General features: G+C 47.2%; 1 protein-coding gene and 1 long non-coding RNA gene across 2 annotated transcripts in view; one reads left to right on the forward strand and one right to left on the reverse strand.

Moving 5' to 3' along the window:
- Nucleotides 1–5,619, reverse strand: part of SETD1B (SET domain containing 1B, histone lysine methyltransferase) — a 47,764-nt gene extending 42,145 nt beyond the window's left edge. Inside the window, exons 1-5 of the mRNA XM_048323249.1 lie at nucleotides 5,370–5,619; nucleotides 4,862–5,016; nucleotides 4,347–4,445; nucleotides 3,584–3,854; nucleotides 329–441 (exon numbers count right to left, since the gene is read on the reverse strand). Coding sequence (XP_048179206.1) covers nucleotides 329–441; nucleotides 3,584–3,854; nucleotides 4,347–4,445; nucleotides 4,862–5,016; nucleotides 5,370–5,442 — 711 coding nt within the window. The 5' untranslated portion in view covers nucleotides 5,443–5,619. The remainder of the gene's footprint in view (nucleotides 1–328; nucleotides 442–3,583; nucleotides 3,855–4,346; nucleotides 4,446–4,861; nucleotides 5,017–5,369) is intronic.
- A 5,121-nt stretch (nucleotides 5,620–10,740) lies between these two features.
- On the forward strand, nucleotides 10,741–13,248 carry LOC125335175. The gene is made up of 2 exons (XR_007207367.1): nucleotides 10,741–10,830; nucleotides 11,131–13,248. It is a non-coding gene; the product is annotated as an uncharacterized LOC125335175 (long non-coding RNA).
- The last annotated feature ends 7,296 nt before the right edge of the window (nucleotides 13,249–20,544 follow it).

The raw sequence follows: 20,544 nt of genomic DNA on the forward strand, positions 1-20,544 counted from the left end.
GGGACAGATCTGATCCAGTCCTAACTGCAGGAATTTCTAATGTTAATAGGGCACGTTCTGTCGGTTCTGTAGGCATTTTTCACTCAGAAAGACAAAAAGCACTTCCCGTGCAAAGCAGGCACAGATGAGCCACATGCTCTACATTCAGAAGTACATTTGCTATGGCAATTATGAGCAAGTTCTATTTAAATGTGAATTAGTAACATCCACTGGAACTACAGCAAGACAAAGAAAAGAAGCTAAATTAAAAATGTTAAAATGCTTATGTTAATGTTTGGGATTTTCTAGAAAGTTATTCTTAAAAAAAAAAAAAGCCAAGCACACCTACCTGGAGAGCTTCGTTCCCAGTCGGGGACACGTCCTGTTCGGTGCCTACAGGGAGGGTCTGAGGAGTGTAAAGACCACTAACGAGCAGTTCATAGAATCTCATGCGGGTTTCACCTGCACAGACCACAATGCAAGAGTTGATTAAACTGAAATATCAGAGTCTATGTAAAAATACACATTCTTGACACTCACATGACCCTGCTACCACTCCCGGCCCACTGCATCCACACAAGAGAGGAGCATTTATCACCTCTGAGCTCACAGGGATCATTTTTAAATAATCTGCTGGACAAGTGAAGTCAGACACTCCCTTCTCCAGCCAAGACAAGGAGGTTTCTAAATCCTTTTTCCTCTCTCAGCCTCCTTGGCAGCTCTGCTCTCTACCATGCTTTCTGGAGCGCAGCCGTTTCCCTCCTCTCCAAAGTGCCAAGCAAATAGCTTGCAGATTTGAGAAGTGAAACTCTCACCCAAGGGAGAAGCCTCTGCCAACACCCAGAGCCACTTCAGAAAGCTCTCCCCACACACCTTGCTCATAGAAACTGCCTGTTACTAATGCAAACACAATATATGGGAATGCTGAGGGCAAAACCTTGAATGCTGTCTTTCCAAAAAGACACCAATTAATTCTTTTTTTCCCCCCTAGTTTAAGGGGAACTCAGTGGCATCCTTCGAAGAATAAAAGCAGAGAAGTAAATTGTCCCATATAGTGTTACTGAGCCTCAGCCTTTTCATTCCTAAAGTCTACAAAGACCCAGTTTCTTACTATTGAATTTTTCATTGCTACAAAAACTTAATCCTACTTATTTTGCAGCCTGTAAGAAATCTGTCATCAGCTTCAAAGGCAACAGAATCAGACCCTGAAACTGTCTGAATTTTGCTCTGAAAGATAAAGAATACATAGAAAAATGGACAGACCCAGCACCTGAGCCTAGAAAACGAATTCAGGCAATATCTCCCCAAAACCAGGACTACTTTCATGAGAAAGCCCTGCAGGATCAAACCCCAAACTCCCTGTGAATCACCCTGCTCAATTCAAAAACAAAGCACCCCTCAGCACAATTTTGTCCTGAAAAAGACTTATTTATCTTGAACAAACGCTGCAGATGGAGTTATTTGGGTATCAAATCTCATTTCACAAAGTCCTGAGCCACATCCCCAACTATGTAAACTGTTTTAGTTTAACCGAAGTCATGACAAAATAGATCTCTTCACTGCAAGAGTTTGAAGATAAGCTTGAAATATTAACACACACCACCCACACATGACACTACAATGCCACAGATATGGAAGTGTTAGGCTTACTTTCACTTGCTCTTAAAAAAATAAAAAGTAACTGTTACAGTTTCATAGTCCTTCCTGGATCCCAAACAGAATGCAGGAAAAGTTACAATTTCAAAGAGGTTCATGAATGTGAAATGATTCCTAGCTATTGCTCTAAGACAGGTAATTACTAATTGTGTCCAGTCTGTAGATGGATAAACTGAGCCAGAAGAGTTTCTTTAAACAACCCTGTCTCAGATGAGGAGACTGGATTTATTAGTTTGAGATTCCCAGGCCTATGCTCACGCCAGACAGATAAAAATGACACTTTCACTCCTAATATTTATTTTGCTACACTGTGAAAACAAAGTTTTTAACCAACCTTTCATTGTCTTGCAAAGCAGAATACTAGAAAGAAATGCTGAAAATGACACATACGTATTTTAAGTATGTCCTAACCTGCTAATGCTATTTTAGGATCACCATTTTTACTTGATTCTGACAGATTATAGCACACTGACAATCCTACTCTTTTAGAACGAAAGAGAAGCAACTGTGTGAAAAAAAAATACATTGGGAGCATAAAGATGGCAAACAAAACAGCAATGCAATTTGAAACTGACTTCAGCATTTTCTCCCAGGAAACAGAAGCATAAACCCCCCCCCCCCCCCCCCCCCCCATTTTCCTGATGTGCTACAAACTTTCTGGAACAGCTGCCTGGTCAAGACTTGCAGTGTAGTTTATAAACGGAGGAGAACAAGGAGAAAGGTAGTATAACCAGCTTGTTTAAAATGATTGTCATTAAGAACATCCATCACTTACAAAACAGCTTTAGCTTATATTATTAAATCTGCAAGTGGTTAATTTGTCCTTAAACGTGATTTTTACCTTCAAATTTCAAAACAAGGGAAGGAACCCGTCTGTAAAAATTATTGATACTAGAATTTCAAAGTATACATATGTAAGGCCAAACCTAGCTCCCAACAGAAAATATTATACTACTACTGTGATTTTTTCTTCTAACAGTGGTCAGTAATGTCAATAAACATCCTGTTCTACTCTATCACATGTGGCACACCAACTGCTGTGTTGGTTGTGCACTAAACTGTTGAAACCTTTTAATACAGAACAAAAACATCAGCATTTTTAAGAAAATGGTGTTAGCAATGTCTTTTTCCCAATAAAGAGTGCAGCAAGTAAGTTTTAAGCTAGAAATGCCGCCTTTGGAACGTAGAAATACAATCAGCAACTGATCCACACCTCCTCAGTTTTAGACATTTTCTAAAATTCAGGCAGATTTCAGCAAAGCCCTTTCACTAGCACGCTTGGAGGAGAGAGAACAGACCAAACGCAATGCCTTCACACTTCCAGAAACTTTGTTGGGCTTCTGAGGGCTCAGTGTGGGGCTGGGAGCTGGCTCCTCCAGGACAGGGAGCTGCTGTCACTTTAAGAGCCAGTCTCACACTTACACACTCGCACACACCGACAAGTGCTGCGTGTGCACTCTGCTGTGCCAGCCCCCGGTCCGCTCTAAGTATCAATGAAATGCCAGGCACGCAGAGGACAGCACCCAGCCCCGCTGCTGCCGCTGGAATCCACACATTTGGGTCCCAGGAACAACCAGGACTTGCCCAAAAATCCCAAGTTTGCGAAAGGCAGGTGCCACCGGGTCCAGCAGCCCTGGCAGGTGGCTGAGAGGGACCAGCCTGGGGCAAGGAGATGGGGGACACGGGAGGGCAGCGAGCAGGGACAGGGACGGGCAGGGGAGAGGCAGGATGGCAGCATTTTGCAAATTACAGGGCTGTCTCTTAGCAACAGACAACACATTTGGCTCCACGTGACTCGCCCAGGCCCCAGACACCAGACCCGCTGCCGGCTCCCTTCGTATTTTTAATCACCAGGTCCCTGCCCTCTGCAACAGCCTCTGCGGTGGGAGTGGGACAGGCAGGGGCTCTGCAAACCTCAAACGCATGAGGCCCGAATGTGCCCCCTCACCTTTTGTATCCAGCTCCACGTGGATGATGTTGCCCATGACAGAGGTGTTGTGAAGGTGCTGCACAGCCTCCCGGGCACCCTTGACAGTGGCAAAGACGACTTTGGCAATGCCCAGGTGCTTCTTGTTCTTGGGGTTGTAGAGAATCTCCACCTCTTCCACTTCGCCGTATTTCTTGCACATGTCGGCCAAAAAGTTTTCACGGATGTTGTCGTTCAGCTTGGCAAAGGTGACCTGCTTGGGAGGCACTGGCCCCACGTAAAATTCATCAATCTGGAAACGGGCACAAGGTGGGGAGCAATAAAAATAATTGGCATTGTTAATGAGTGTGGGGGAGGACCTAAGCATGGCACGGGAGGGAGAGGGTTAAAGCATCCTGCAAATTTCGGGGGAAAAAAAAGCCTCTGAGGCTCTGGATGAACCTCAGAGCTAAACAGAGGCTCTGCCGCTGCAGCCATTCATTGGAACCGGCTCCTTTCTGGGCTACAAAGATGCATTTTGAGCCGTACTGTCAGTGGAGAGTCCCCCCTCACTGCCCCCCACCCGAGAAGCCCCAGCTCCAAAACCTTCAAGTGATCTCGTTAGACAGATGCATTGATTTCTTGTTATCCTCATAGAAGAGGATTATTGTTAAACAGTTTACTAAATAACAATGTTAATAGGAATATGACTATCATTTAAACGGTCCATTAAACTATTTGGAACTCAGGCTTCACTCCCAGATGAACAAGTATACAGAGCTAAAGCCAAAAGTCAGGGCAGTACCTTGAATTTGGGGACAGACAACTCCAACTCCTTAGTTTTGGTCCATATTCGCCCTATTCTGGGATCCCTGACACAATCCACAGGAGCGATTCCCGAGTTCTGGGAGGAGGAGGAAGAGGAGAGAAAACACAGAAACAGCAACAACAAGGCTTGAAATTTAAGACAAAAATAAAAGAAAAAATAAACCCCAAAGAAGCACAGGCTGTCTCAAGGGAAGGGGAAAGCGCGCACACACACACACGTGTCAAATTGCAATACTGCTGGGAAATGCACAGAGATTGGAAACACAGAAAAAAGCCGCAGGTTTGGGCTCCTGACAGTTGAATACACAGTGTCAGGTGGCTGTAACTTTGGTGGCTGTGCGTGTCCCCCCCAGACCCCCCTCCCACACACATGTGCTACGGCGGGGATCACCACGACCCGGAGGGACCCCCAGTCCCCAAAACGCCGGTAAGACGGAGGCTGGCAGGGGGAGACACGACACAATGGGGGAAACCCGGGAGCCCCCCACTCACAGGCATGCTGAAATGTTGCCCATCGTAACGGTAGAGTTTGTGCTGTCCTTTTTTCAGAGCCGGGTCAATAATCAACTTGTAACTTCTCCAATGGTGATTTCTTTTCTCGACAGAAGTGCTGGCTTGCGTGCTGTTCTCCATTCCGTTGATCCAACCTGAACGCGGGGTGGGGGGGGGGGGGGGGGGTAGAGGGGGGGGGGGCCGAAAGAGAAAGGGGGAAGGGGAAAAGAAAAAAAACACACGAAAAACCATAAAGTTAAAAAAAATATTCAACAAAGACCTCTTCGTTTCGGTGTGTTTTTTTTTTTTTTTTAACGAGCCGCCCGCTCTACACACCCAGGCAGGGAGGAAATCCACCGCGAAGCGAGCCCCAAAATGGGGGAATTACCAACCGGGTCCCCCCCTCCACCCCAGCCAGACAAGAGGCAGAGAGGGAGGAGGAGGAGAGGAGGAGGGGAAAAAAAAAAAAAAAAAGAAGAAGAAGAAGAAAAAAAAGACCCAATCTCACTTGAACTCTGCTTTTTGCCATGATCTTCAGGGTGCTTGGCTTTTTCCCCCGCCTTGGTCTCTCGGAAAGACATCGCGCTGGGCGGCCGATCGTCTCCGGGCGGCGAAAGGCGAGCTCCCGTCTCACATGGGGCCGGTTACCGGCGCGGGCTGCCCGCCAGGCTCCTGCCTCCCGTTTTCGCGAGCCACCACATATTGTGTGTGCTCGCTGCTGGCGGCGGCCGGGATCCCACAATACACCGCTGCGAGCGCCGCGAACGCCTAACCGCGCTCCGCCGCCTGCACATTCACGGCGGCCGCGCCGCGCAGCCCCCGGCCCGCGGCCGCCCGCCGCCGCCCCGCCGCCGCCGAGTGCCGCCGCATGGGCCGCCGCCGGGACGCGCGGCTTTTTTTTTCCCTCCCCGCCGCGGGGTTAACGGCATGCGGGGGGGCGAGTGGAATCTGCCCGCTGCATTTACCTTAGCGCAAACTGTTTCTAAACAAGATGGACCTATAGGTGGGACAAGTTGGGGGTTTTTTGCCTTTTTTTTTTTTTTCCTTTCTCTTAATCTTTTTTTAGGGGAAGACTTCGGCGAGCCAGGGCGACCGCGGGGGCGGGCGGAGCGCGGACCCGCCGCGCTGCTGCGGCGGAGAGTGCGGGGGGGGGGGGAATAGGGGGGTGGCAACACACGCAGAGGAGGGGGTGATGGAGGATGGGGGAGCAGTTTTGCTTATTAAAGGTCCGGAGCCGTCGTCAGCCAATCAGCGGGGAGGTTCCATTTTGTTTTCGGTATTAAAGGCGGGCGGGCGGGCGGCGCGGTGCCCCCGGCGCTCGGCGGGCGCGGGGCCGGGCGGAGCGCGGCGGGCGCATGGCGCGGCCGTCCCGGGGCGCGGGGCCGTGGTGGCCCCGGGAGCGGCCGCGCCATTGGCTGGGGCGGCGGCAGCGCGGCGGGCGCAGCCAATGGGAGCGCGGCTTCCATGGGGCTTGAGTTATTAGACGGCGGGGTAAAAGCACCGCGCGGCAGAAGCCAAGGAGAGGCCGCGGGACCCGCAGCCATTTTTCTGCAGTGGAGCGAAATGGCCAACTGGGCTTTTCCTTTGTTCCATAAAGGGGGATCCGCCATGTGAATCCACACCACGCGGGGTGGTGGGAGCCTCTAGCACGGTGCCAGACGACTCACTGAAGAAGGAAGATATAAAAATATATATATATATATATCAAGCCCTTAACAAAAAAAAAAAAAAAAAGAGTAATGCGGATTTTTTTTTTTTTCTCCCTTATGATTCGGGATCCATCTTTGTCTTGTGTAACTAGGTCATGGCACACCCTATGTCAGCAGTTAACAATTTCGAATGCCAACAAAAAAAGAGTAAATACATTATTTTTATATTTTTTCGTTGTTTTGGGGGTTTTTAAGCTTTAAGCAGCTCTGATGACTGAACAATAAATTTGAGAGACTTCTCTCCTGTATTAAACACTTGCTTACTGGCCATTTTTATTAACTCCTTTGGTGCTTAAAAGGTAATGTTTTAAATATAGGTATAGGAATAGTGAATTCTGGCAAAAATAAGGCAATTTTACTATGATAAGCTTTTTTTCTTTCTTTCCTCTTACATTGTAAGTACCCAATCCATTCTGTCCTTGCTAAGTGTAGTTTTCATGTTAATGTTACTGAAGTGGTCCTTATTGCTAAGCCTTCATTTGCATGTCTTATGTTTTTGTCTGTTTAAACCAATTTATGCTTTTTGAAATATTTTACTTATAAAGCAATATATCTGGCTAAGATACGCTTAAAAGTTAGAACCAGTAAATGTTAACTAGGTGTTTTCACACTGACATGTGCAACCTAAAACTATTGAGGAGAATATTTTTAGTGTCTGCGTGCTCTGTGGAAAAACACTGAACGTCCTTTTTATGTACAGAGTAAATCTGCCACAGGAAGGTAGATTTAAGCCTCGAGCAGGAGTCCTCGCCTGTGTACGGTCAGTCAACATAGCTGGACTTTTTCTATAGCTTTTTTCCCCCTTTTTTTTCCTCTTTTTTTGATGCTAGACCAATGCCATACAAAGATCCGTAACTTATCTTAACAAGATCCGCTTTGGCTTGCAAACTTACAAGAGAAGTGGTGATACAGATCATATATATATTTATAGCCATTATTTTAAAAAAGAGTAACAACTTCACCTTCAGAGCTGCATTCAACTATGGTGTGCGGGTAAGTAAACCCTTTTGCCCTTGCAGAGGAACAAATAGCCCAGGCCTGTAGCTAATGGTATTGTCCTGGGTGGAAAGATCCCAATGGTCGTCTGAAAGCGGTGGCGATCTCCTTCTCCTCAGAAACCTCTAACAGTGCCTCTGAAACGTCTGTTTTCAGGGAGGGATTTGATTTCTTTTTCTGCACAAAGCTCTTGGTCGTCCTCAGCCCTGGGTGGGTTGGTTTTTTTTTTGTGCGGAGAGACGCTGTGAATCCATTGCAGGCGTTACTTGGCTGTTAAATTGAAAGCACCAAAAAAATAAAAGTATCTGCCTGTGGACAGTAAGATGTTAGTGCGCTTGATGTTAAAAAAAGGCGAGAAGGTGGTGGTGGTAGTAGGGATCCCTTACATGTTTTATCCGTCTAATTACAGAAGCTCGACAAAAAACAGGCAACAAAATGGGGGGGGGGGGGGGGGGAGGGGGATGTTTTTCACGACGGTGAATCTTAATGGCGGATATCTCCCTAGAAAGCACTGTAAAATCCTTCATACCGAGAGGTAGTGACTTGGAGAGAGGGGGGAAAAAGGAGGTCTGGAAGTATATCCAAAATGAGGGAGTTTCCTTCCAAGTGAGGGACCCTTTGCAGCCTGAGTGTTACAGATGGAGAGCCGTGACGCAGTTGATATTCACAGCAGTTGTGCTTTAGCGCCGCCACCCAGCCCACGAAATGGCCTCCCCGCCGAATTCTGGTGGGTTTATTATGTGAAAGGCTGCAGCAGCACCGTGTCCCGGGCGGCGGGAGGGGCGGCCGGCGGTGGGCACGGCGCTCCCGGTCGCGCTCCGTGTTGTGTGAGGGCAGCCGCCATCATGGCTTCTCCTTCCATTCGGCGCCGCGTTGTCCTCAGTGCTGGGCGGTGGCGCGGCGGGCTCTCCCCCGCTGCCTCCCGGCGCTCCCCGTCTCGGGCGCTGCAGGGAAATGGTGGGTTTGGGGTGGGTTTTTTTTTCTTTCCCCTTTCTCTCCCCTTTCCCGCCCCCCCCCCCCCCCCTTTCCCCAGCGCTTTGTGAGGGGCTGTGGAAGAGTGAAGCCGGGCAGGGAGTGGCGGCTTTTTCTCCCCGCGCAGAACATGGCGGGAGCGCCCTGCGGCAGCGGGGCTGGCGGCGCTCCAGCCGGGCCGGGCGGGGGGGCGGCCGGCCGGGAGGACAAAGGCAGCTCGGATAATGCCGGCGCAGCCCTGGCTGCTATAAATAACACTGCCCTTCCCCCGCCGCAGCCTCCAGCTCGCTTTAAAAACATCAAGCCATGGAACTCGCCTAATGCAGAGGGGGAAAAAGGAACAAACAACACCATACCCCTTCTCCACACACACATAAAGGAAAAACTAAAATGCACAAAAAAATTAAAGCCCGGGCCGTGTGGGGGACGGGGGGAACAAGCAGCGCTGGCCGCGGGAGGGGCCGGCCGCCGCCACCACCTCCCCGCCCGGAGCGGGTGCGCCGGGGGGAGCGCGGCCGCCGCTCCCCGTCACATGGCTCTTTGTTGTTTTCCTTCTCTGCCTCTCCTGGGCTGCTCCCCCTCCGCCATCACCCAGCCGGGGCAGCGCTGCCCTGCCTCCTTCGGCCTGCAGCGCCGAGCTCCCCGGGCCCGCACGGGCAGGGCTGGCGCGGAGCCGGTGCCGCGCTGCACTGGAGCCGCCATGACCCCATGAGGTGTTACATGTGGCGTCTTTTTTTTTTTTTTTTTTTTCCTTTCTTTTTTTTTTTTTTTCTCCGTGTGGTTTGTTGTTTTTTTTTTTTTCCCCCGAGCAGATTCTGCTGCAGCTCGCTTTGGGTGGAGGCTGGGGGTTATCTCGGAACTTCACAAGCCTCGCTGTGCTCTGCGGGGAATTGCAGCTTGTGCTCACTGCAGACCCAGAGTAGGTGAGCCAGGAAAGCCTGGCTTGAGCAACCACTTCAGAGGGCAGGACAGGGAGGAAAAGCAAACACTGTAGAGAGGTGGCCTCCCTGGTAAGGCTAGAGCAGGACCGTCCTGCGGACCCTGAGGGAGGGAGAAGGTAAGTGGCTGCTTGGCAGAGGCTGCCTGCGGGAGCGGCATGTGCCGGGCAGGGTGCGCCCTGCCCGCAGTTCCTTCGGCTCAGCACCAGCCGCTCCGTGGGTTTGTACAACCTGTGCTGTGGTATGTGCCGAGGCTCAGGGCTGTTTCCCTGCGAGGGAGCAGGGTGCTACCGCGAAGGAGGCACCGCAGCCCGCGCCTTTCGCAACGACTGCGCTCATCGCTCCATTCCTCGCTTCCCCCTCGCTCCTCACCGGGTCAGGCTCTATGTCGAGAACAAGCGACAAACCGTCTGCACAAAACAGAACACGTTCCTATGGAGGGGGAGAAAACCAAACAAACCAACAACAAAACCAAAGCGTTTACGCAGTGCCAGGCTGGCGTTGTAGCGCTGCGAGCCCTGTCGGGGGCTGCGGCGCTCGGAGCCGTGGCCGCCCGAGCCGCCGCTCGGTCCCTGCCCGGCCAGGAGCGCCGGGCCCACGCTGGAGCTAGCGCTGAGCACCCGGCCCGGTCACGGCGGCTCTCAGTGACCGTCTGCTGGCAAAATCGGAAGGAACGGTGACGTTGTTCTTAGCTGAACACCATTAAAATGCTCCTGTGGTATCTCTCAATAGAGGTGAAAAGCATTTCAGCTTCCTGGAAATGGCCGAAAGAGGCGGCGTGTAGATCAAAGTACGGCGCAGAGCTGGGCTCGTGTTTGCAGGGGTTTTTGAACTGTAGTGAAAACGTTTCTGCAGCTTGCATCGTAATGAGTTAAGTCAGCACGTGAAGCGACTAAAAAAGGCATATTTAAACAGCATCGGGCTATTAACTTTCCTGGGATTTAAGATTTATGTTTAAATATATATTTGGCTGTTAGCAATACCAGCATTTAAACCGTAACGTTGATCTGTTCAACCCTGAAGCAAACCAGCTCTGCCTAACGCAGCTTTGAAGCGACACAGCCAGACCATAATACTGTGGGAGCTTAGACAGCTTTGTCTGTACTTGCATCTCTCTGCATATTTTTCCAGGACTCTGATCTATGTCTGCGATTAATCACTGTCCAGGACGGCTGTTCCCGGTGGTAGAATCCATGAAGTGCTCCAGCTGGGAGAGGTCCTAACGCGTGTGCCTGGCGCTGCGTACGTGCAAACCAGGGCCAGAAATTGCTGGGGCAGCAGGCTCTGGACAGCGAGCCTGCCGTGCCGCCCCAGTGAGTTGTGTGGGTCCTCGGCACTTCTGGAAGTTGTTTTTGTAAGTCTGAGCCGAAAATTTCTTTCCGTTTTTAGAGTTTCTAAATGACTATAATGTTCAGTGTAGTTTAAAAGTCACCAAGGCAGTTGAGACCGGTTGTGCTCTCAGAGTGGGTGGTTTCATGGCTGAACCTCGTATCTGAAAAGCGAAATGTTCTGGTACAGTGTGTTTAAATCCCAGAAAGGTCAAACCAGACTTTCATACTTCAGTTAGATTGACCCTGGTTTGCTGCATGAGACTCTTTAGATAAAGAGGTCTTTCAGGGAAAAGGGGAAAACAAAAATTTTTTTTTCTGAACAGCTTGTGGTGACTCTGTGCACATTCTTGAAGCAAAGGAGTTTGTTCTTGCCCACAGTGTCCCTCCCCGGCATTGTTGAGTGGAAAACTCTTATGCTAATTATATCACTGTCTGTTATCAATAAGAAGTGATTTAATTTCTTTGGCAAAGTGTTGCAACAAGAGCAAATTAGATTGAGAGGCAAAGTGAAATAAAAAATATGCAGCTGTTCTGCCAAACAATGATCCTGACTGTTCACAACATTTTGTTTTAGACTGCCTTGTACACAGAATCCTTTATATTGAAGGTTTTCAAGTCACAATCCACTGCTTGTGCAAGGAAACTAGATTAATAGATTATAAGAGACAAAAGAGACCAAGGTTCATCTGGTTCAGCTTCCTGCATTATGCAGGTCTCTGGATTTTTGTGAATATTTTGCTTTTTCTCATTTGAAAGAATTTAACTGCAGCATAGCTGCATCTTAGATCAGATTTTCATTTTCAAATGGGCTGTGAAAGGGAGTAAAATAAGACTGAATTGTTTCCATCAAAAATCTACCTGACAGACTAGAAATCAAAGTACCTTTTTAAACTTGTCTAGTTTCTGCTTTTCATTTTCTGGATGTGTCTGTCCCTCAGTCTCCTTGGCAGAGGAATGCTCCATGACCAGATTTCCATCCCCTCATAGCTTTGTGCAGGCTGAGCATTTAGACACTCCATTGCAGGCTGCAGAGCTCCCCCTCGGGTCCGTCTTTGCTAATCCTGTAATTGTTCCTGCTCCAGTTTGTCACCATTTTGATCTGGGCGGAAGGGGACGGAGCCATCGGCAGTGACCATGCCCGAGCCAACAGCCCTCCTGGCTCAGATGTGTCTGTCAGGCATCCAGGGATTACACCAGCCCATGTTCAGCTGGTTTCCCAGCAGGGCTGCTAAAATACTCTCAGATCTGCTCCTTCTTAGGATGACAACCCTGTACTGTAGGATTGTGCTCTTTGTTTTGCATGTTTACTCTGGTCCTCTTGAAAACCCTTGGACAGTGTTGTTGCTTGCAATGGCCTTTTTTAATTTTTATTTGATATTCCCTCCTGATACTGCTGAGTGTCACCTACAAACTTGGTTGGTCATGATTTTATATTTTCTTCCAGATAAACAACCTATCTGCACTGTGGGTGTTTCCTGGTTCCGGGTATGTGTACGCACACCTCAGCAGTGTCAATATTGTGTCAGGAGGAGGTCTGGTTGCACACCATCCCTTGCCACACCCCAGTTGCATGGGAAGAAAGCCCAGTTTAGGAGCTGGAAGGGAGCCAGAGGCACACTGCAACATTTGCCTGCCCTGGTGTCTATTATGTAGCCATTAAATAATGCAGAGCACAAAACAGGTGGTTGCAGGACCCATAAAAGAAAGATGAGAGGTCTGGGGCAGCGTGGTTACAAAGTACATTTTGAGACCTTCCTGTTTAGATGGGTTTTTTAGAGGTGCTGCCTTATTACATACTCTCTATCCAGCAATTCATTCAAGACCTAAGTACATTAAGGACTTCTTCCCCCCTGCCAAATTTGATTGGGAGTGGAGGAAGGAAGGGGGAAAATGACATATAGCAATACAGTCGCATTAGGCAGTTTTATTTTTAGGAAACCAGGCTAAGAATATCAAAGGAATATTGAGTAGGAATATGGACAGGGTATTTGCCTGTTCAGATTTTCTTGCCATGAAATTTTTCATTCCTTCCTTAGAACAACAGATGATCCGTCTAGGGAATTGTCAGCCAAAATAAGCAACCTGCTGACAGATTTCACCTGTGTCCCAGCATGCTCTGAGGATGCATGGGATGTGAGCCTTGAACAATGACAGGGAATCACTAGGCTGTGTTGTTTGGCTGCCGGGGTGCAGAGATGCGTGGTGACACCCAACAGTGGAACAAACATTTACTGTGTTTAAGATCCAGACAAATTTTGATGGATGTGTTGGCTATTTGCCAGAGCTGAGGGGGTTTTTTGTTACTTTTTAAACTGTATGTGTTCATATTATTTCTGCTAGTATTATGACAAAGCTACCTCTGTAAGGTACGGAGTGAGTGCTTTCAGAGATCTGATCTTTCTTGAGCTATAAAGGAATAAAGAAGCTGTTTCAACACCTGACTTGCAGAATGTTTTGTGTTGCTTCTTGCCTATTGAAATGCAGCTGCCATTGAAATGCTGTGATCCCATCAGGATGTAGAACTGGTTATTTTTAAGAATGCTTTCAAGCTTATAAAAATCATGAAATAAATCAAGACGGTTGGCAATTCTAATCAGCATTCTAAAGCCATCAAATTACAAAACAGTTCAGTGCTTCATGGCCCCTGAACAGTACAGTTTTACAGAAATAAAAGAGAAAGAATGAAAGGAATGTACCATTTAAAGATGCCGGGCACTTGCAAAGCTTGCATCAAAAGGAAATGAAGATACAAATAAGTAATCTAAAAGGATATTTATGCATTAAATTACTTGTGTCTCTGGACATTTCATTAAACAGTCTGGATGTGATGGTAGCTGGGGACCTGGGAACGTTTTTAACACATGCAGCACATTCAAGGAACATTCTGATTATAAGTGATGGAGTATAAAACGTTGCAGCCAGAAACTGATGACAAAGATCAAATGGAATGAGTTCAGCTTACAAATCAGAGCAGGGTCTCCCACTGGTGCGATGTGACACGAGACCAAGACTTTGTTTTGCCCTTGACATTGCCACTATTGCTCTCAATCCCGCAGTTAAAGATTTGCATCTTGATTTATTGTTTGACAGGACAGTGGGGAGTGTCCCAGCTGGTCCCCCGAGCCCTGGGTTGCTGCCGAATGGGCCCGAAGGCGCTGGATCGGTGAAGGCTGTGCTGTCCATGGCTCCCTGTGCTGCTGCGCTACAGCAGCTCCCAGTTGCTAAGCAGCTGCAGGGCTGTCTCTGCCTGTGCTGTATGAGGGGAACAGCACGGGTTCCTCTTGATTGCTGGAGAGGAGCAGGCAACATGGAAACGGGAGCAGTGGCCATGGCAAAATCGTTCCATTGCTGGCTGGCTCATGGACCCGCTGGCAAAAACGCTGGAGCGAGGAGAAGGGACACTCGGTGGAGCAGGGGGTGGCAGGAGGGGAGGGGAGAGCCAACATATGTGCACAGCAGAGGCTACAAAGACAGCAGATCCTGGCAGAGCAGGGGGCACACACTGAGGAGAAAGGAATGGGAGAGAGGCCAAAGGCACAGTGCAGAATTAAGAAAAAAAAACCCAGGAGGAGAGTGTGGCATATGGAGAGGGGAAATAAAGCAGAACTTGCACAGCCTGCGAATAATTGAATAGAAAACACAGGAAGAGGGAAGGAGCTTGATTCATTGGTGCCCTTCACCTTGTGGAGACAGCTACAGCCAGGAAGAGGAGGTGTGGAATACAACAGCATCCTTCATGTTTCACAGTGAACTGTAGGTTTTACATTTCAACCCATTGCCTTTTGTGGTTTTCTGCTTTCATAGCCCATGCCTTTTGTTCAGACTTGATTCCTGCATGCTCTGTTCTTATCTTTGTCTACTTTCTGATTTATTTTTTAACTTGCTTTAGCTTTTTTTTAAGGTAACTTTTAATTAAAATATGTTTTCCAGATATTTTAGTTGTTTTAACCTTCCAGAGGGCAGGCTAGTTTCTAACTGAAGTTATTTTCCACTAAATCCACACAGCCATTGCTGCATTTCTCCCTGTCTCTCTCCTGGGAGCTGCTGCTAGAGGACAGAATTTTGTTTGCTTCCTGACACCTTCCCCTGCACGTTGTCTTTCCCTTTCCCTGGGCAGTGCCTGCCAGCAGTCCGGAAGGACTTGCAGTTAGCAGCGTGCAGGAAGTGGTTTCTGTGGCAGTAAGTTATCACAAGCGCCTGACGTGTTGCATAAAGGGGAGTAAAAAAGGTGTCACGAACATATGCAGGGGGTTCTGACCAAAAGGGATCCTTAGTTTCACCACCACTGCCCACATGAAAAAGCACTTAGTGTCAGCACCTAATGTGCAATTGGCTGCAGAATAAGAAATGCCAGTGGAGCTGGCAGGGAAGCAGGAAAGCTGGACGTTCCTCTCTCTGGCTCCTCCAGGCACAGGACTGAGGGGCACGGCTTGTGCAGCAGGGTGGGGAGAGGAATTTAAGCTCATGCAGCTGTTGCTCCACTGTGACCAGCCCAGGCTTGCTTGGAGGCCTTTCTACTGAGAACACTTTTCCCCAGGTCCAAAAGTGAGTCCTAAAAGGAAAATGGAGGTGCCCACTCAGATCTACAGCAGAAAGGATTTGCTGTGGGTGCTGTGGGTGTAGTTCAGGCCAATAAAATACTTGACAAATATGCAGCCAGATGTGTTCTATACTTAGAAAATTTTTGTCTAGGATGTCTGATTTGGGGGGATGCTGTATTTGCTTCCTTCTTCCATTTGCCTGGAGCTCTTATCTTTGAACAGGCACTGTCTGTACTATTGTTAGACTCCCAAGACCATTAAAGGTCTTTGAACACTGACATTTTACAAGCAGATTCAGCTGTCATTCACACAGGGGCATTTTTAGCCTTATGAGAGATGTAAATTTAATTAGAACAGTTTTAACCAGGAAATCTCCCTACCTTAAGAAATCAGAGCTACTGTGTTAGTCCCAATAAGGAACTGGGAACTTGACAATGTGCCTGTTGTTATGAAAAGATTCAGGAAGGGTGAGATGTGTGTAGGAAGGGAGAAATGCACAGGAAATGTGCCATCAAGGACAGAGGTGTGGAGCAGAGCAGGGCAGTATGCCAGACCCAGCACATTCAGCTTGCTGCTCTCTGTGTCTGCCCTCACAACCCAACATCACTGCTTGAACACCTTCCTGACCCGCTCTGGTGACTCTCAGCGAGGACATCCAGCCAGGCCACTCTGCACTGTCAGCCCATCCAGCTCCCACAAACCAGGCACAGGCCAAGAATCACAGCTCTAAAGCAAACATCACTCAATTACAAACTGGGTTTATTTCCAGCACCTCAAGTTATTAATTAACCTGCTCTGAGCGTCGCTGTTCCTGTGCAGGATTTGCTCTGGCCAGGTTATGGCTGCTCTCAGGTCTGAGAGAAACTCAGTCTGGGCCTGTCCTTTGCCTGGCCATGCTCTGACAAGCCACAAGCTCCTCTGGCTCCTGCCAAACCTCCACCTCTGTAAACCAGCAGCTTGCCAGCCAGACAACGACAGAGCAAGCGCTTCCCGCTTAGCTCTACCCATACATCCAGCACTCCACAAAAAGCGGGCAGAAATTGTGGTGTCGCCCATATGAACAGAGGATTTTATCATCTCTTCAGTCTGCCATTGCTGCCTTCCTGTGGGAAATTTGGACAGATACCAGAGGGGAGGATGCAAACTTCACGTTAACTGCCCTTTAATGTCAGTGCTATGCATTACTCAGCAAAAACATGGCCCTATTTAATCCACAGTCCATTCTCTTATAGCCTACTTCACCATCTTTTATTCTCCCCCTATGAATATTCCCAGTTTCCCTGCATCCTTGTCCAAAAGGTTTGAGAGCTTTCTGCTTGTGCCAGGTGCAAGAGTGCAGGAATGACGTGTTGATCAAAGCCTGACTCACGACTCTGTAAAACACACACTTGTTTAGGTTGTGCTGTAGCTCACATAGTGAAAAGCATATTTAGGAAGCCAAACCTGGGTTCACTTAAACTAGATGTTCTCTAAAACCTCACAAAAAAGTACAACTCCACGTATTTCAGGTTTAGAGGAATTTTCCAACAGAATTTTGGGGAGCGTAACCCAGATCTGGCAATCCACAGTTGACTCACCCACTCTATATCAATCCCTACTGTGTAAGCTAAAGCAGCTGCCTGCAGCTCCTGCTCTGATGCCGTGGTCCTCTTAATTAACACACACTCCTCTTGGATTTAGTCTTCCCTTGTTTCTGAACCAGCAAGTACATTAAAAGAAAATATCTCTATCCCCATAATTATGTAATTTGGGAATGGGAGAAGAAGGGAAAAGTGATCTGAAGGAAGTAGATACTTCAGAGAGCGCTCCAATTTTGAAAAAAATAATGTCTTTGTGCTTGCTGGGTTAGGTGGAGTGTTGGGTAATGAAAACACAGGAAGGCCTAAGCCAGAGGGATTTTAGAGGTTATACTAAAGGCATTGGTTGGATACTGGCTAAGAACACATTGTGTTGCAAGCAAAGATATTTGTAACCCTTTTCCCTAAATTTCCCCAAATTACTCCTCATGGGGTGTGTTCTCTGCTGCAGATCTGGATGCGGGAGAGCATCTGATGGTGACTAATTTCATGCAGATTTGTAGCAGAGCCTTGATCTCTGTCAGCCTTGGGCAAGGCTGTGCCTTATTCCTGAACCTGCTGCTTCTGGCTGTTTGCATGGCAAAAGCAAGCCCAGCTCCCAAGGCAAACACAACTGCAGATCTCACCTGAAACGAGGCGTTCTGAATCCCTCTCTCTCCGCCAAACCTCCAGATTGCCTTCCCAGCACAGAGGCAGGGGTTGAGATCCAGCATTGCTGTGGTAGCTCTGCCAGCCCGTGGTGACAAATTCCCGCCCATGGCTCAGGGAAGCTGTGCCATCACATCTGGGAGACACACATCCCCCAGATCTGTGGGGGCAGAGCTGTGGAGGTGTTGGCAGACACTTGCCTGTTCATTTCATGCTTTCAGAGATCATTCGTTGTGTTTGATGTTGAGGAAAGCATAGGATGATCCTAACCTTGTGTTACCTGTTTTTCACAAAAGAATTTGGCTTGAGAGTTTATGCTCTAGTGAGCAACAGAAACTTGAAACTGCCTCTAAGCACCTATTGTATCAGGATGAGATTCTACCATGTTGATTTACTTCATGTTCATAAAATGGGGTGTTTTTCTCCCACAGGTGCGAAGCCAAGAACTCCGTTTCTAATGAAAGGTGAAATTCAAAACACAGCACATTGGCCATTTGTGTATCAGGTAGGCCTTATTTGGCCCACATGGTTGGCACCCCTGATTTAGAGAATACCAGAGAAAATAACCCGAGAAACAGTTTGTGTTCCCTATAAATAGCTGCTCACCAGGTAGTTGTGAGTGTGCTGTCTACGAATGAAGTTTGTCCAAACTACATCAAAGTGCCTGAATGTTCTCTGCCTGATTTTGCTGAGTTGTGTGTCTTAATTTGTCTCACACCTCGTGTTGCAGACCCTTGTCCTGTTTTCTTTCCCAGCCCTCTGAACTCCCTGGTAGCATTTGGACAGATTTTATGCAGAGTTTATCCAAAGATTTCTGCACTGATTTAGTGCTTGGGCTACTTGAGCCAAGTGAAACAGGAACTACTTCCAAGGCATGAAAAGGCAGAAAGGAAATTTTCTTATTGAAATATAATTTTTCCATATTACTTAATAGTCTAGAAAGTTAATGCCTTTCTGGCAGCATTTCCTACTGGGAAAAAAGTATGGTTCCTACTCAGCCAAACAACAATGTAATAATGCTTTAGGTTGGGTTAAACGTCTTAGAAACTGGCAGGTGTCACAGCCACCTTGCCTTCAGTGAAAAAGGCAATTGAGAGCCCTTATGGAACAAGGGATTTACATCAGTAGGAGCTACTACACAAAAAACCAGGCACATGGCAAGGTTTGAATAGATGGTGAATCATGTGGCCCAAGGGACTTTTCAGGATGGGGGCGTGTGTGTAAAATATCAGGCCATGAGGACCAGATGGTTGAGCTCTGCATGTGCGAGAGGAACAGCGAGAAACGCTGCAGAAATGGAGACAGAGAAGCTGCTGAAAGTCAAGGACACTGGGGAGCTTTGATTTTGGAAATTGTATGGAGAGTTTAGTGAGGGTCAGAGCAGTGTTGGCACTGTGAGCAAAAGCACAACTGAAAAACAATTTTGTACATTTGTTCTGTAAAAAGGATGAATCACCTTTAGTAGTATACACCTGCTTTGTCATAGCCTTCTCCTCTCACTCTGACTCTGTCATCAGAACTTTGTGCTGTGTGCAGGGACAGTTCAGCTCTCCCACATCATAGTTCCCCCTTCCTTCTGTGCCCTGTCCATTCTAAATTCCGTGGGGCAAGGACTCTCCCTCAGTAAGACTCTGTGTGCACGTGACAAACAATTGCTGGCCTTGTGCAATATCTGAAATTTATCAGAGATTCACTTGACTTACTTGGTAAATCCCATTCCTTAGGGTCTGTCTTTCCTATTGTAAATTTTTCAAGGCATTGCTCTTGCTCAGTACATGCTGTAGTGGGAATTCATAGCTGAAAACACAAATAATTAATGTCACTGGTAACGTTAAAAAATAAATATTTAAGGCTATGTCTTGTTATGCACTTTCTTAACTAAGTTTATGAATATTTCCTTGGACACAAATGGGATTTGTTGTTATGTTGAAGTCTTTGTAAGCTGGGGCCTGTGTTATGAAGAAAAAAATTAATTGTATTTCAAAAATGTAGTTCCGAAGACAATAAGGAGGAACAGGTCCCCATTCTTGTCCAGCTTGTGTTACCAAATAAGCTAACAAAATGAGTATGCAGCAGATGGTGTGTGCAAACAATGTTGAACCTAATCTGTGAGTCTTTTTTGGGTGTTTTCCTAGCTAACCTGAATTACCCATCAATATCACCCAGAGTATTAAAGCATCTTTTAAAAATCATGAACTCCCAGCAGTTTTCATAAACAGTGTGTTAACCTTTCACTCCTTCCTAATTTTTTCCTTGGCGATCACAAAGCAACAAATTGGTACCAAGACTGGAGCACAGATATTTTCCATACCCCACTAAAGCCCTGGTTTTTTTGTGCTCACTGAGAATTTCCACACACACATTGACCCCTGAGCTGCAGATGCATAAGCTTTTGATGAAAGAACTTGTGCCGAAATCAATATACAGGCCAAAACGGAACTAGAGAAGGGCGGTTGCAATTAGTAATTATTAGATTTGAATTTCACTAGTAGAGGGTTGAATCTTCTTCCATTTAGATCAGTGGCACAATTCCATTTTAGATTTTGCGTTTTTGGAGTCAGCAAAATAGGCTCAGCTTTTGCCCAAAATCAAATGATATGCCTGAAGCACTGCATAGCTGTTAATTAAAATTAAGTACCTGAGACACTGAAATGTTATAGTTCTTCCATACTAAGTTGGCTCATTACAAGTAGAACGTCCATTACTTAAAAACAGTCTTTGGAGTGCTTACAGTTGGACTTATAATCTGCTCATTTTATGTTGTTTAATCCAAAATCTAAAGGTGTACAAATCTATAAGTTTCAATAAGTATAAAATGTGTAAGGAGACAAAACTGTGAGAAACGTAAAGATTGTTTCGTGAGACTTGGGGAAAAAAACCCCAAAAACAAAGAAAGAAACAAATAAACAACAAAAAAAGCAAACCCCACAAATTAATAATGAACCACAAAATACTTTTATCCCCCCAAAAA

The sequence above is a fragment of the Corvus hawaiiensis genome, chromosome 18, assembly GCF_020740725.1.
Source record: "Corvus hawaiiensis isolate bCorHaw1 chromosome 18, bCorHaw1.pri.cur, whole genome shotgun sequence".
Lineage (NCBI taxonomy): Eukaryota > Metazoa > Chordata > Aves > Passeriformes > Corvidae > Corvus > Corvus hawaiiensis.